Here is a 16,812-nt window from a genome sequence, read left to right on the forward strand (position 1 = left end):
CCGTTATCTATTCTCCTTAAACTGACTTTTAAAAAGTATTTTAATTTTTCTAATGAGAAATGAAAGAAAATAGTGAAGAATTATCAAGTTATATATTTATGTACAATATTACTTAACCCTATTTCTGCACAGTTCAGATATATCCAAAAAAGATTTATACCCACTCAGAGCAAAATTCAGATTTACACCATGGTTCCTCCCCAAAAAAGGTATCACCCACTGGGATATACAGGAATATTCCCTTCAGCCCAACAATGGTCAAACTTAAATGTACTACCATCTATGTCCTAGCCTGTAAAACTCAGATGTTTATGCCTCATTACAAAATTAATAATGTTGCAGGAACACTTTGAATATTATGAAAAGAGCTTATGTCCTAGGTATTGTTATATAAATAATTTGTTTTATATTTTGTAATAATTTTGGTCTCTTACTGACTTGGTTTAGCTTATATTTATGCAATTTACAAGGGAACACTATTTTAATTTTCCTCAATTTTTTGTTTAATTATTTTCACCATCCAATACAATTAAAGAAATTTTACTGTCAGATATAGAAAATTCAGCTTCTTTCAGTATTGAAAAACTAAAACAAAGGATTTAATTCTTACACTTATTTTTTGGTGGATAATTGACACTTTTTGGGAATCAGCCTAAAAATTAATTGTGCAACAAACAAGTTAACTTGAACAACAATCAACATACCAGCCACAATATTATATTAGTTATCAGGTGTAAACTAACTACGTTTAAAAAATTCTTGATGATAAGAAACCCACTTGAAATAAAGTATCTCAAAATGGCTGGTACAGGTATTAACACTTTTGTTGATAAGCAGAGAACAGCGTTTCGACCTTCCTAGGTCATCTTCAGATTAACAAAAAGAGCATTTGCAACTGACCTCAGAAGGTTGAAACCCATACCAACTGTTCTGAGATACACTTATTCTGAACATTCGAGTTCTATAAATATTACAATTTCAAAGATATATACATAAATGTTACTCAATACTTAACAAGTCTTGTGCAACAATCTTAAAGAATCTAAATTTATGGCCAACACTTACCTGTCTTGTTACAGTTAATATCTCATTATTCCATATACTGAGTTCACCAGTCCCAGGTTGAGCTTCAAAGTCATAAAGAGCACGTACCTAGAAAAAAAAAAGACGTTTTTACTGAAATGTACTTTAAATATCTTACATTTCTCTAATAATTACTACATGCAATAAGAAATTGACAATGCCCTCCACTATAAGAATATTTGGACAAGTGACAAATAGTTACACATCATGTCTATCTGAAATTCCAATTGAAAGTAAAGTGTGCTGTTGAGCCCTATTTGTAATATGATGCCCCTAACAACAGGTTTCAAGCTAACTATTCCTAAGAGACTACAGGGATTCAGCCTCACAAAATGTAGTCGAGTAAACAATTACCGATTTCATTTTCCAACATTTACAACTGGTTTGTATTGACAAAAAATGAGGACATCCATTTAAAACCAAGTCTAAACTTCTACTTTGCATTTGTAAATATATAAATGAACTTTAAATGCCAATCTTTTAATATGAATATTTCAAGACTGAATAGACAACTACCTGATCTATAAGAACTCTGTTCGTCAACAGAGTCAACTTGTCTCAAAAAGAAGTCTGAAAATTAACATAAGAAACGTATGTGATGTTAATCACTTGCACACTTACAAAGCATCTTCCACAAAACCTTCAACCAATGAAAATAGCCAGTTTCCATCTGATAAAATGAAATCTTCAAATACTAGTAAAGACTTTCTACACTGCTCATGTAAACACAATACATAAAATTCATCTTCAATTTTTTGTGTGCAACTGACTTGTACAACAAATCTGATTTACAGTCAATACTCCTTCTGAAATACAGGGTCAATCCAATGGACTGTCACTGTGTTACATACCTGGTTCATAAGTTGACCTATCCATCCAATCATCTCTCTTCTAACTAGTCTTTTGAAAGTTGAACTTTCTTTGCTATGCCCAACATTAGAAAGATTTAAACTACATTCTTATACTTAAAAGCGAGTCTGCTCCATGTAAATGACAGCTGCTCAGATACAATAGTTGATGACCGAGATATACTTAGTCATTTTACCACACTGAATTTTCTTGTCTTGACTGAGACAGACACACAATGTTGGATATAAAATGCTATATTGTACACATTAAAACCTGTAACTCTGATCATAAGCAATTGCCATCCTAAATATTTTGAATATAATAGAAATTCAGTAGAGTGAATTTTGATTCCCATGAAATATACTGTTACATAAACATTGCTAGACCAGCTTACCACTGAAAATTTAAATAACTTTCTTTTGATGTAGTTGACCCTAGGAAAATGTTTTATTCTGCTCGATGAGTGAGTTACACCAATTACACTTGTTAATAAAAGCTTTTAACCATTAAAAGCAAGCTTTATATTGTAATGTAAGAAATTATTTTTCTAACCACAAAAAAAAAAGGAAAGGAATTTGAAATGAAAAAGCAATTGTTTAAATTGCATCATAATGAATAGATATTTCTCTCAGTACTATGTACAAAAATGTTACCTTGGTTCAACTCACTAAATACAGAGGAAACAGTTCAGACAGAAATAAGCCTATTAAGTTATAACACCATTATTCACGTAATTGCAGGCATAATCTATATTGTTTACTTTAATCAATGATTCTAAACTGGTCTTGTGTTAGTACATTATCAGAGTGGTGAACTGGTAAAATCAAAGCTTCTGATTATATCACATTTCATGTATTTGTCTAATTAATTGAAATAAACAAAATTTTCTCATTGTATCACACCATCATTTTAATTGCTTTCTTTAGAATTATTTCTTAAATAATCAAAACTGTACACAATGTTCTAAGTGAGACCTAGTAAGTTATTTGTACAGAGGGATAATTATTTGTTTTAACTTGCAATCAAAACACGTTGTACTGTAGTCATGCAGCCAAAACAGCCTACTGCAAAACACAGTGTGTGTTAACAATACCTTCTGTATCTTGGACTATAGTAACTTAATCACATTTTCACTAGAAATACTCTACTGGGCTCTTACTTTACATACCAAACTTTAAGGAAATCCATTAAAAAATACCCAAGATACAAGGTTTCCAATTGTGATCGAGTTTCTTCCTTTATTCTTTTTGCACCAAAAGTACAAAAACTTAATCTGATTAAAATATATACTTAACTTTTATGGATTTTTTGTTAAATTTTGTACACTGATAGATCTTTTCAACCTACAATGAGAAGTCTCACTTGGTGTAATAACAAACTACATGTGCAAAATTATTTGACAAAACTTTTTGTGCATGCCTATACAACAAAAAGTCATGTGAGCTATCAGTCTAGCATTTTCACTGCTTCATCTAAAAGTAAAATCAGACAATTTTTAGTTTTTTTGTCATTCAGATTAAGAATAGCTGGTTCATAGTAGCAAAACTACAAGGTGAAACGACAGGCAGATACCTAAATATTAGACAGACCAAGCAAACTAGATTAGCAGTTTCTAGCTAAAGGTTTCAAAAGAATCGTACAGATGGATAGTTATTATTCATTGCCAACTTTTTAGTACAAATTTACTAAATTTTATGAGGCTATCTCAAAGAGTATTTAACATGACATTATATTAGCTTAAGCAATCAGTGTAAATAATGAAGCTTGATAGAGCTGTACACCAATTGCATGAAGGTAATGACAAAAAATGTTAATCTAAATTCAATAGTGTTGTCATAAAGAAAGCAATTAACATTATTTTAGAGAGAAAAAACTACCACCACATATCTTACAGAATTTTGTTGGTTCTGTAAAAGAAAGGTCTGTTCCAATTAATAAAGTTGAAATCCTAAAGCTAATGTGAGTTACTATTGTTACTTTCTTGAATAAGAAACTTTGTCTGGCTGACTAATGGATGAATATTTGGTGTAAAATTTGCAATAAGAGTAGCTACCAGTTTGGCCACTAATTCTGATTTCATTCTTTCAAGTTGTACAATCCTTTTTTCAGCTCATCTATTTTTCACACAAGGTGTTTTTGCTTAGATTAACATATCTGTAAGTACACCCCCAAAATGTTCTATGTCTTACTAGCAACAGGACACTGTTTTGACGGTTTGGATGCCTTAGCTGCCAATATGACAAGTTCCTTTTCTTCAGCTATGCTACCAATTTTGATCTCAGCTATATTAAGCAAGTATTCCTAATTATGATACTACAAATACATTACCTTCAACTTCAATATAATTATAGATAATTGCCAAATACACGTCCAACCTACCAACTGATTCAAGTCATTCAGCAATACATCTAGAAATACCCAATAGTTTAATGTCATTAGCAGATTTTACTAGTTTAATAATTATGCCCTTAACAGTGAAATTAATGTAAGTAAGAAAGAGCAAAAGCCCAAGAACTGGTTCCTGAGAAACTCCATTACTTAAAATAATGTCATTAATGAAACTTTGGTTTATTCTATTCAACCACTACTCCAGTTAACTAGTCTTTCCCTTAAAATTCCTCAGAAAACTATTTCCAGTCTTCTATTAAAAGTTTAACAGAAGTAGTAACAACAAGCATTTCAATTTGAGTTAATTTACACCAATGTGTCCCAAACTTTGTGCTCACAGCACACTAGGAAAATAATGTTAACTTTGTGGCAAGCTCTCATCTGATCCTACATCCAAAAAGAGGACAGCTTTTCTTATTAAAAACTTGAAATATATGAGTTTGAGACTATTCTGAATAAAGAAAAGTACTCTTAATTCAATAATAAGGCCACATTAGCCTAAATAAAATTGATTATTTTACACAGTCATGAAAAAGCATACTTGATGCCATACATTCACAAAATTTTGTGCCACACTCTTTATTTTATACCTGCTTATCCTGGTGGTTATCTTTTTCTTTACTGAATGTTTAGGATGGTTCATTTTTAAGGGGGGTTGTAATGATCCATTAGTTCTTAATTTTAATCATTCCTATATTACACATCTTGTTCACACAAGTCCACAGATTAAATACCTAATCTGTGACATCTATCTTTGTACTGTTACAGTTATTTATCTGCAGCTCAGATGTCTACCAATATTTGTGAATCTCCTGTAGAGCAGAAATTGTCTTTTTAGAAGCCAGCATGTCTGTGATTGAAGGTTTTTTCTAGTATTCAACTGTGAGCTGCAAAAGGGTGTTCTTTCTGGTAGTTCATGAATTCTGGGTTCTTGGCTTTCATGTTTGGCCATCACTAAAAGTATGCCATTAAAGTATTTGAACCAAAGTTTGAGTCTTAGAGGAGTATTTCAAAATCATTAGTTCAAAAATATTCCATGTGGAGGTTAATGAATACTGTAGACAGGGATAAGCCTATGTCTACTCCTTATTGTTATTGGCAATATTTGTCTTCACATTGGAAGCATATTATTTCAATACAGAAAGCTGTAACATCTATTATCATGGCAAAAGTACTTATCAAGTCATCTATATTTTCTGTCTTGTTGCATCTACCACATCTAACTGCAATTTATTCCAAACAGAAATGTAGCTAGGGTTTTCAGCACCCAGGGACAAAGTCAGTTTTCACGCCCCCTCGTAACAAAATGTAAACTATAAGGGAGTCCATCATGCTTCCCTGGAAATTTATGAGTTTCAGAACATGAAAACCTGCATTTCATGGCATATTTTTAGGATATGAAGGAAATGAAAAAAGTGAAATAATTGAGGCAACAATGGTACTTTGAAAACATAATTGAATAACAGGGAAGGACATAATCAGAAACAAGAATGCATATAAAAAAATTAATGCAGAATTATTTTATACTAATAGTCAAAAATAATACTACAAAAACTTAAAACATTACTTTGGATATAGTAACCTGAAAAGTTAACATAAAGTAAAAGAAAGTTTAATATAATGCTTTGGATGTAATTATGTAACTTTAAAGAGAAATTCTTCTTGCCTTTGCTGCTGCAAATTTATCGATTAGTTCCTCAAAATTTATGCTGTTGGTAACCTCTCGCTCCACACTCAGCAAAGCCAAGGCTGACAATCTTTCCTGTCTCATGGATGATCTTAGGTAAGACAGGATAAGTTTTAACTTACTAAAAGGCCTTTCACAACTGGCAATAGATGTTGCAACAGTCAGTAAGATCTGCAGACCAACTCTCAGATTTGAAAATACATCATCCCCATACTGCACAATGAAGCAAAGCAGGTCCTCTGGTGTCAAAAGCTTAACATCAGCCTTTGTCTTGAGTAGCATTCAGCAGTCCATTATTTCACAGAACATCTCCAAGCCATCCGAGTCTGTATCATACGAGCTTCCCATAAAAATGCACATCTGTTTCAAGCTATTCTCATTAGTTGTGGACATCAGTTCTTTTATTTCTAAAAGAAAGCCAGCTTTACCAGACTTACAGGGGTCTGGTAAAGTCATTAAAACTCCCATTTCAATTATCTGTTATAGCTGTTCAGTTACTTCCAAAGAACAGGGTGCTGAGGCCATGGTAGCATTCCAAAATCTGGATCAAGTGATAGACAATTTATTTATTTATTTACCGGCTTTGTTCGGTGAAGTATCTGTGTAATGTGTGTTCTGATTACCGATTTACAGCATATAATGTGACATTTCACAACGTTTACATAATGTTACATAACAACGTTGATTATTTGCTATGAAGTGACTGTATTTTGATGTTTTCATAACATTTAGACAACTTAATAGAAAAATGGGACCAACTACGATGTTGTGGCAACATTACATAGCAACGTCCATTATTCATCAGGAAGTTGCATTGCAATCTGATGTTTTCACAATGTTTAGACAGCGTTATGGTATAACGTGACTAAATCACAACCAAGTTGTGGCAACACATGATGTTGCTACTCCCATATATGGAACACTGGGCATTAATTGGTTAAGAGGGGAAAACATTTCATTCTGAAATTCATTTCTAATTATGTAACATCAATTTGGCACTCACCTCACCCCTGATGCTGCACCCAGGGACAGATGCATCCCCTTGTCCTTCCCCTAGCTACGCCACTGATTTCAAAGGCTAACCACCAAGTGCTTTATAATCAGTGTGAAGTTAACAGTTACTAAAATTTAAAGATGTTTTACTGGTTAATAGTTATGTAATATCTACAGTATATCTAGCTAAAGGGTAGCATGCTAAATCTTTGTCATTAATTTTGCAATGGAGAAGATATCATTATTTGTGAATTTTTAGTAGACCCCAGATGTCAGAAATTATGCTATGCTACAGTTAGTAGATTGTTTCTGCTTCTTAATAGTTAGTTCATATTTTAATCTGTTTTAATTGTTGAATTAGATTTGTTCTTGTAGTGGCCATCTTCAACTACAATTTGGATGTTTATGGTGAATTTTGTCCATGATTACAACTTAAAACAACTTTTACTGCAGTCTACCGATAAGTTAGCTATATTAGTTCATTTTATGATATTTGCACATAGGTACGTGCTTCCTATCTGTGTTATACATTCCCAATTTTGCAGCTATAGTTCTCATTACCTACCATCAACCATTATTGGATCAAATAACAAAATTTGACTGTCACTCCAATATTGCACTTACAGACCAAAGTTTGAGCACAATTACATCTTTTTGTTGTTGAAAACAGGACATGAATACAGCCTGGTACATTAGCTTATAATATTGTTTCTCTTTACTTCAAGTTCCTGGAGACAGTTTATTTTCTACTAAAAAATTGTATTGTAGATGGGCTCATGTTTTATGGCTTCCTGAGGTATTGCCTTAATTTTATTCAATATTTCTTTTTTTTTTTTTTTTTTTTTATTACATTGTATATTCTTCCTTCTGAAATCATAACCATATCTATTGTGGGTATTTCATTAAGTGTTAGAGTACAAATTATTCCTTTACAAAATATATTTTCTTCTGGTTCTATTAATCTATTTGTTAACTTACATGATTAATACTGAAAGCACTCCTGTCTTTCTAACAAAAACCAAAGACTGATGGCCAAATCCCACATCCACTCATCACACAAAATAATAACAGCAATGAAACTGAACATAACGACACACGTTAAAAGACTGCAGCTTGATGGTGAAAACGTGGTGTATAAACTAAAAGTAATTAATACATTTTAATACATACTAATTAAACTTTAGTTATCATACAGACTACTATAAATAATACACAATCCATGATAAACTATTGATAACTGTTTCTACTCCTTAAAATTTTACTATGGTGAAAATAATGCAGAACCATGAAATAAATTTGTAAAAAAATGAGAGCACAACAAAAAGAAGGACCTAACATGGCTTGGAAACTCACGGTTGCAAGAACTGTTGTTTTCATACCCTTAGTGATAGTGAGTTTGTCCCAGATAATTAATTTTGAAATTTGGACAAGCCTGCGTATTTCAGTAACGAAGATGGTTGAAAAAACAACATACCTTTTATTTACAAGTTTGGACATTCCAAAATAACTTACTTCATCTGCAGCAAAATCTGAAAATTGTGTAATGCTCATCTTTGTAACATACTTTACAGAATTCACTGATGATGGAATAATGTTATACTGAAACGTTCAAACTCGTAAATAAAACACTATGTTTTGTCAACCGTTTTCATCTTCATTATTAAAAACTTTAGTTGCCTCTTCATGCATCCATTACTAGCTTACGTTTTTGCACAGAAAACTTTAGCACTTCCTTTGTTATTATTGTTAATCTTACATCGTTAGTGATACTGACATTCGATATTAGTGTTACAAAACAATACAAACGCTTCGCTCAGCTTTGTACTTTATTTACTACTATTGCTAATGTTTTGAAAAACAAAAAAAAACTATTGCTAATACAGCGCTGCCAATACCATTTGTTAGTAGTTGTGAATTGCACTATTAGTGTTATAACGACTAGCTAGTTGAACTAGTATTACTCACTATAGTTTTTGTACTACTAATAGCATTAACTGTCAGATCATGATGATGTACCTACCTGAACACCATAAACAGACATATTTCTAATTTAAATAAGCATACGCGACGAAAAGCATTTATTTAGTACAAAATAACACATAACAAGTCAATTCCAGTTACTTATCATATTTAACATACGTTACTAGAACATAAAAACCGACTGTAACCTGTAGGCGTGTCTTTAAATTACACTCATGGTCATACGCTACTAACCATGTCTTTTAATTAAGTAAACTCCCCACTAGAGGTCTCTTATCATGCTTTAATTGACAATTTTAATAATTCTGATCACTTCTAGCTGAAGCATAATAATTAATATTAATTTAAGCACGCAAATAAAAATCTTAATTTAATAAATAATTTACTTTATATGATATTTCGGTTTATGTTTTGGCATTTTTGATTGGAAAATAAAAGATGGTAATAACTTGTTTTTATATATAAGTTAATTTATATGTTTCTCAGAATGGCTGGTATGAATATTAACACTTTTCTTGAAAAGCAGAGAACAATGTTTTGACCTTCCAAGATTACCTTCCGGTTAACCTGTGGGTTTCTCGTCATCAAAAATAAATTAATTTGATCCCAGTGTCACAGCGGTATGTCAGTGGACTTACAACTCCAGAAACCGGTTTTTGATATCCGTAAAGGGAAGAGCATAGATAGCCCATTGTGTAACTTTGTGTTTAAACTACAAACAAATAAGGTTGATTTGTACAATATGGTCAACGGTATTACAAAAAGTGCAAAATTCCTTTGTTCGATTGGTTAGCATTTTGTTCTTGTAAACGTTGACTTCATTCTTTCAACGGTTGAGTGAAAACTGAAAAAATACAGCAATATAACAGTTAAAACTATTTTAAATCCAAGTTGTTTTATTTTAGAAAGTAAACTCATTGAATGAAAAAGAAAAAAAAAAAACTTGATGCCTACATGGTGAGTGAATAACTTATATTAGTGTTTCTCGAACTTTCCAGCTCACCTACACCTTTCCAAGTTTGAAAAAGTTCTTGTATTGCGTTATCCTGATCATATGTCATAATCTTTGTAATTATTTATTTTTAATTTTTTCATTATTGTTTACTATTTATACAGATTCGTATGCCCCAGTATGCGTAGCACAGTTTGGAGAACATCGATTTAAATAAACTGGGCACACTTGCAAATTATTTTACAGGCCGAACAAAAAAGATCAGACGTGGCCTTGTAGTAAGCATGCATGGACTATAAATCCAGTAGTTCTTGGTTTGTTTTTCTTTACCGCAAAAGCACTTTATTCCTCATATTGGGACTGTGAATGTGCTATAAGAGTGAAAGTAAAATTCCCTATACAGTCAGAGAAAAGTAGACCAAGAGCCAACGTTGTGTGCTGTTGTTTAACTTCTTTCCCTTAGCGGTGTGTAGATGACCCTTGAACAGTTCATGCAACATTTCTAGGAAAACGAACAAAAATAATTATTTATTCATTTATGGATAACCCTAATTTTGCTCTGAAAGATACTGACCATAATATTTTACGTAAAAACAACAAAACGAAAAATTCCATGTGCTCATTCGTTCATTTCTTTCAAATGATATGGATTCATGTACCAAACAAGCTGCAAGTATTATACGCACATAATTTTACCACAAAACTGGGATTTCTAACCTGGCAAATTTGAACAATTTATGTAGTTGTTTATTAAAGTTACATTTCGATATAATGTAAACACAGTTCATTTCACTGGAATGTCTAAAATAATGCATTTATTTTTTAAAAAAAGATATTTGTATAACATTATATGCACAGTTAAAATATTACTCATTTCTTAAAATTTTATACGATCTGATTTCAAACAGCTTTGTATTATTATTAATAATATTATAACTACATACTACTAATTTTCAATGAAAAAGGAAAATACATACAAAAGGATATTACTTTTAGTGAAAAAATAGTTTCCCAAACAATTGATTTTTTTAATGTAACTATATTTCATATCACCTTTACATATTATTAACAAATCATTGTAAAATTTATAATTATCATAATAGACGTCATTGTAATATCCTGCTCTTTAAAGATTCGATCATTATTTTCACCAGTCAAAATAATTCCACAAAAGCAACATAAATACGTCCAATGTAATTTTTACTACACACAGCAAAATTATCTTCAAGACTGGATACCAATAAAATACAACACTGGAAACTTATATGGAAGATAGTTTGAATTTCCCTCAGTGACCAACATTCTGGATTATAGATTTACAGATAAACTGTTCACGTCCTTTACAGGAAAAAATAAAAACAGTTTATACTCTGTATTCTCTTGTTGTGGGTGTTTTATAAGTATAAAAATCAAATCTCATTATTGGATCGGCAAAGAGTATATCCAGTAATTTGGCGATGGATAACCTTAATCAGTTTAAAAATAGGTAAGCTTTAAATTTATGCGTATATTCGAAATAAAAGAATAACAACCCGACAAAATAAATATAGATTACCTGTCTCCCTGAAATATTATTCATAAACCTAGTTATTCGAAATGATAACATTAAATAATTCCAACAATTCGAGCAATTAATGTGTTTGTCGTGAAGCTATTAAGTTTATCTACCGTCGCCTCCAATTTTCAACTACTTGAACAAAAGAAAGTCAGCAGTACCCGAACACACAAGCGAGAGGATTGGGTGTCACTCTTATAATGCTACTACAGATAAATTTGGGAAATATTTTGTGGTATCACAAATATTCAATCCATGTCCAAACATTCAATCAAGTAGAGCATTACTAATATCTTACACTTAAATATTTGTTACTATAAAAATGTTAACTAAAATTTGCAACGAACTGCATTCAAACGATCTCTTCATAAATGATTGTTTTTTTGTTTTTGTTTGTTTTTGAATTTCGCACAAAGCTACTCGAGGGCTATCTGTGCTAGCCATCCCTAATTTAGCAGTGTAAGACTAGAGGGAAGGCAGATAGTCATCACCACCCACCACCAACTCATCTGCATAATATGTTCATATACATTCATATATGTTTTTTGTTAATAATTGAATGGTATTGAGAGACTTCTGAGGTGATAACGTTCCTCTTCACACAAATTAGCTATATTCTTCAGCCATTCAGTACATCTGTCATAAAGATTTGCATGTCACTAGTCTTGAGGTATCTCACACCTAATTCCCCTGAAATTTACATTAATTATGTAAATTTTACCAACGAATAGTGGGATTGACCGTCACGTTATAACGCCCCCACGTTTGAAAGGGCGAACATGTTTAGCGCGACGGGGATGCGAACCCGCGACCCTCAGATTACGAGATCGCACGCCTTAACACGCTTAGCCATGCCGGGCCCTTCATAAATGAAGAAATATAATTTTGTTCTCACTTTTCAGTACTGTTTGCTTGTTTTTTGAAATTTCGCGCAAAGCTACACGAGGGCTATCTGCGTTAGCCGTCCTTAATTTACCAGTGTAAGACAAGAGGGAAGCCAGCTCGTCATCATCACCCACCGTCAATTCTTGGGTTACTCTTTTCCTAACGAATAGTGGGATTGACAATCACTTTATAACCCCCCACGGCTGAAAGGGCGAGTATGTTTGGTGTGACGAGGATTCGAACTCGCGACCCTCGAATTACGAGTCGAGTGCCTTAACCACTTGGCCATGCCGGGCCCGCAACTTTAGTCATAACAGATTTGTCCATTCTCAAAATGTATTCACTTTTATTAAACCAGGAAAGTGAAAATAAACATTAATTTTGCTTCAACCATTCCACAGTGAGAATTATTCATAGTAAATATAATCCTATCTACTTAGCTTACATTGCGAAACAAGCCACTGCTCATTCCTCTTTTTTTCTTTTTTTATTAATGGCGCTTTCTGGTAGGGCATTGGTAAGTTTACCGACTTGATAACGTTAAATTCTAAGGTTATATTACACGTGTTGGGCACAACAAATAGCTCAGTGTAGTTTTTCTCTGAAACAAACAATTATTACTGGCACAGTTTGATTGAACTCTGTTAAATACTACTATATAATGCTCTGGATCCAATAAAAAATTTGAGTCCAGATTTCACAGCGTCGTATTAGTCTGCTGCTTTTGTTCCACAATTTTCATTACAAAATACGTTCAAACTTTAGATACGTAAATACACTTTCCTTGGTCATTCCTTTAAAGACAGGGAGACTTGTTGGTTTCTGGTGGCAACCAGTTTTCCAGATCAGTGACCTAATCCGGCTAGCATATCCCACAACAACTGAAGTGGCTTCAGGAGTTTGCATGAATTACACATATCTTAGCTAATTATAACAACGGCCATGAAATTGTGGTATTTATCTCCAAAATATATTCCATCCATTCTAAGTTGTGTCCCCAGAAAAACTTTACTGATTTAATTTTCCTTAAATACCAAACTTAACTTCCTATAACATTTCTTATGCAACATTAAAAATATATGATTTTTATATTTACAGACTTTGACTATCTATTGATTCCATTGCTGACCCCTTTTGAACTTTAAGACTTGGATATTTTCCTTGTAACTGTCAATTTTATACTATTTTTGTATGCTTGTGATTGTTTAATCTTAATGTAACTGATCTCATAATGATTGGAGCGTCATTTGTATTCATGTGCTTCTGTCAAACCATTGATTGTCAATCACCTGAAGATGCCAAGTCAACCTGATGAAATACAGTGTATTTATATAATTCTTACTTCCAATAAACTTGAAAGTTATGACATTTGAGTTGTTAATGTGTTACAGAGGTTGATATTTAGTGCTAGCCTAATTTGTGTAATTAAGATTAACCTAATTTCCTAAGCTGGCCAAGCCTCGTTAGTTATTATTAAGATCACATTCGAATATACAGTTAACAGCGAAGGTACCCAGTTTTGGAAACAAAAATGTATTCTAATCTCTCTAAGTCACCATGTAAAAAAAAAAAGTGTTCTCAATTAGCTGTGCTCATTACCAGGTTGTTCGACATGGCCAGGTGTTTAAGACGTTCGAGTCGTAATCTGAGGGACGAATCCCCGTCACACCAAATGCTCTCCCTTTCAGCCATGGGGCGTTATAATATGATGGTCAATCCCACTATTCGTTGGTAAGAGAGTAGTCCAAGAGTTGGGGGTGGTTGGTGATGACTAACTGCCTTCCTTCTAGTTTTACATTGCTAAATTACGGACAGCTAACTCAGATAGCCCTCGTGTAGTTTGTACGAAATTCAAAAACCAAACCAATCCAAACCTATCTTTGTACTAGTGTGTGTTTTCACATCGGGTTATCTGTTGTGTCCACCGATATCGTGGCCATGATTCAAAATTTTGTTTATTGTTGTAACAAACACACATTCTACTAATCATTAATTAGTAACAGATAAACATTCATCGTATAAACCTCTCTTTGAATTATAAATATTCAACAGTTTTGTTATGACAAGTTCAACAAGTATTTGTCTCGTACTGTTATAATAGTGGCTAGATTTGAGCCGAAGCGTTAAGTGTTCGAAAACTAGCCTTTTAGAAATATTATATAAATTGTGAAACTCCTCCATGGCGTAGGAATAGATTCCCCTGCTACCTTTTTAAAAATAAATTTAAGATTTTATCTCTGAAAAGAACGTTTAAATTTCTTGAAGCGATTTTTCTTATCCATGGCAGAACAAGTAACTGGTAGTTTTTAGATGAATTACTATGTATTTTCCAAATTCTAAATTTAATATTGTTACTCAATAAGTCAGTGGAAAACGTCTCCAACTTAATATATATACGTTGTATAATTTCATTAATTATAAGACTATTTATCTATTAGTGTTTGTTGTTTTTTTACTGAGAAAAATATACATCATTTTTCAGACAATATTAATTTTTCATGCAAAGTATTTTTAAGTAACAGTGATGTCACACGGAAACCGAAGTTATTCACGTTAAAATACATTATATCCGAGATCTGGGGAATAAAGCTCTCACGTTCTACACCTAACTGCTTGTTTGTTTTGTTTTTGTTTTTTTGGAATTTCGCACAAAGCTACTCGAGGGCTATCTGTGCTAGCCGCCCCTAATTTAGTAGTGTAAGACTAGAGGGAAGGCAGCTAGTCATCACCACCCACCGCCAACTCTTGGGCTACTCTTTTACCAACGAATAGTGGGATTGACTGTCACATTATAACGCCCCCACGGCTGGAGTGGGATTGACCGTCACATTATAACGCTCCCACGGCTGGGAGGGCGAGCATGTTTAGCGCGACGCGGGGGCGAACCCGCGACCCTCAGATTACGAGTCGCACGCCTTACGCGCTTGACCATGCCAGACCACATCTAAATGCACCAAAGCGTCTCAAAATATCATCTCTTCAGAACTAAGCTGGTTTTTATTTATTTATTTCCTAGATTCAAAGAAATGTTACTTAAATCTACCTCAATAATTTTTTATTTGGTGTTTATCATTTTTTGTTCTTGTTTTCTTTTAGTTTCTCTTAGCAATATTCCGTTTCATTATATCAGGTTTTATAAAAATGTAATAATACAGGGAAACGTATATTATCATATACGGAAGGCTTACAATTTATAAGCCATTGAAGTTATTAATTGAATGTATGTATGGTGTACATTAATCCCCTACTTGTAAGTCGTGAGTGACTTTACAATTTGGTTTTAGAAAACAAGTTAAAATAAACATTTTGCTGGATTTCAACAAAAGCTGCTTTACCATCGTACTGTGGAATTTTTTAAATTAAATTTCCTTATTTCTCTTTACTTCTTTATTTTGTTTTCGAAAAATTAAGATAGACTATGCACTGAGAACTAAAATAATTTCATAGGGCATAACTTATTTGTACACGCATTCGAATTTATCTAGGCACTCTGCACCTATCAGTTTTTTACCTTGATTTGCAAGAGATACAGTTTGAATTTCTTTGATATTTGTCTGATGTGCATTTATTTTGTTCTGTCACTAAAGTTTATTCACATGTCAAAACGAATTAATCTGCTTATACATCTATTTACATACAGATATGCGTATGTTATTTTAGTATTTCAATTATAAAATGCAAATACACTTGAACATGCATAAATATAAATTGTGTTACAAATATCTAAAGAAAGTGGTTGATTTCTCACTTGTGATAAGTACATTTATAGGTAATATCAAATAGCAAATCAATGAACAAAACGTAACTAGTAATTTCAAGAACTTATTTTAGAAACTATTTTTAAATTATCTGTAACAAGAAAGCTTTCTGCAGTTTCAAAAATGTTCTAAAAACATGAAATAAAATCACTAGTTCAGAATACATCGATGATTTTCTCTATGGCAATGAATCATGTAAGTCTATATGTTTTTCACCTCCCAGTGGCACAGCCATATGTCTGTGGACACACACTGCTAGAAACCCTGTTTCAGATAACCCGTTGTATAACTTTGTAACTCCAAACAAACCATAAGCCTTTCGTTTTTATTCATTATAAATATTATATGAGAACCTCTAAAATTAAAAAAATGAAGAGCGAAAGAGAAATGTTTTGTAACATAAGTTATAAACAAGATACAATATATTTTCATCTCTCTCTCTCTTTTATAATATAACATTTACACTCTGGGTTGTGCGTGCAGATTAGGGTCATCCGATTATTCCAGTCTGCAGACAGAACTGAGATTTTGAAACTGTTCCACTCTTTCTTTCTCTCATTATACACTTTTTTGTATAACTGGAATTAACAAAATAAATAACTAAAAAATTTTTACATATTGTGACTGATTTATTATTATATACTTATTATAATATCAAAGTATGTTTGAGTTAAATATATAG

The 16,812-nt window shown here is 32.5% G+C and overlaps 1 protein-coding gene across 7 annotated transcripts in view; it reads right to left on the bottom strand.

Annotated features, from left to right (window-relative positions):
• LOC143245062 (sorting nexin lst-4-like) overlaps positions 1–16,812 on the bottom strand; it is a 109,563-nt gene that overhangs the window by 39,397 nt on the left and 53,354 nt on the right. For 2 of the 7 annotated variants that reach the window (XM_076490863.1, XM_076490868.1), the window contains exon 2: positions 1,066–1,152. In XM_076490863.1, the coding sequence (XP_076346978.1) occupies positions 1,066–1,152 (87 nt within the window). Of the gene's footprint in view, positions 1–1,065; positions 1,153–1,934; positions 1,983–7,978; positions 8,140–8,353; positions 8,393–9,020; positions 9,228–16,812 lie in introns of those variants that run through there. The other 5 variants (XM_076490867.1, XM_076490865.1, XM_076490866.1 and 2 more) reach the window with 5 other exon arrangements.

Source organism: Tachypleus tridentatus, chromosome 2, assembly GCF_004210375.1.
Source record: "Tachypleus tridentatus isolate NWPU-2018 chromosome 2, ASM421037v1, whole genome shotgun sequence".
In the NCBI taxonomy this organism is placed as follows: Eukaryota; Metazoa; Arthropoda; class Merostomata; order Xiphosura; family Limulidae; genus Tachypleus; species Tachypleus tridentatus.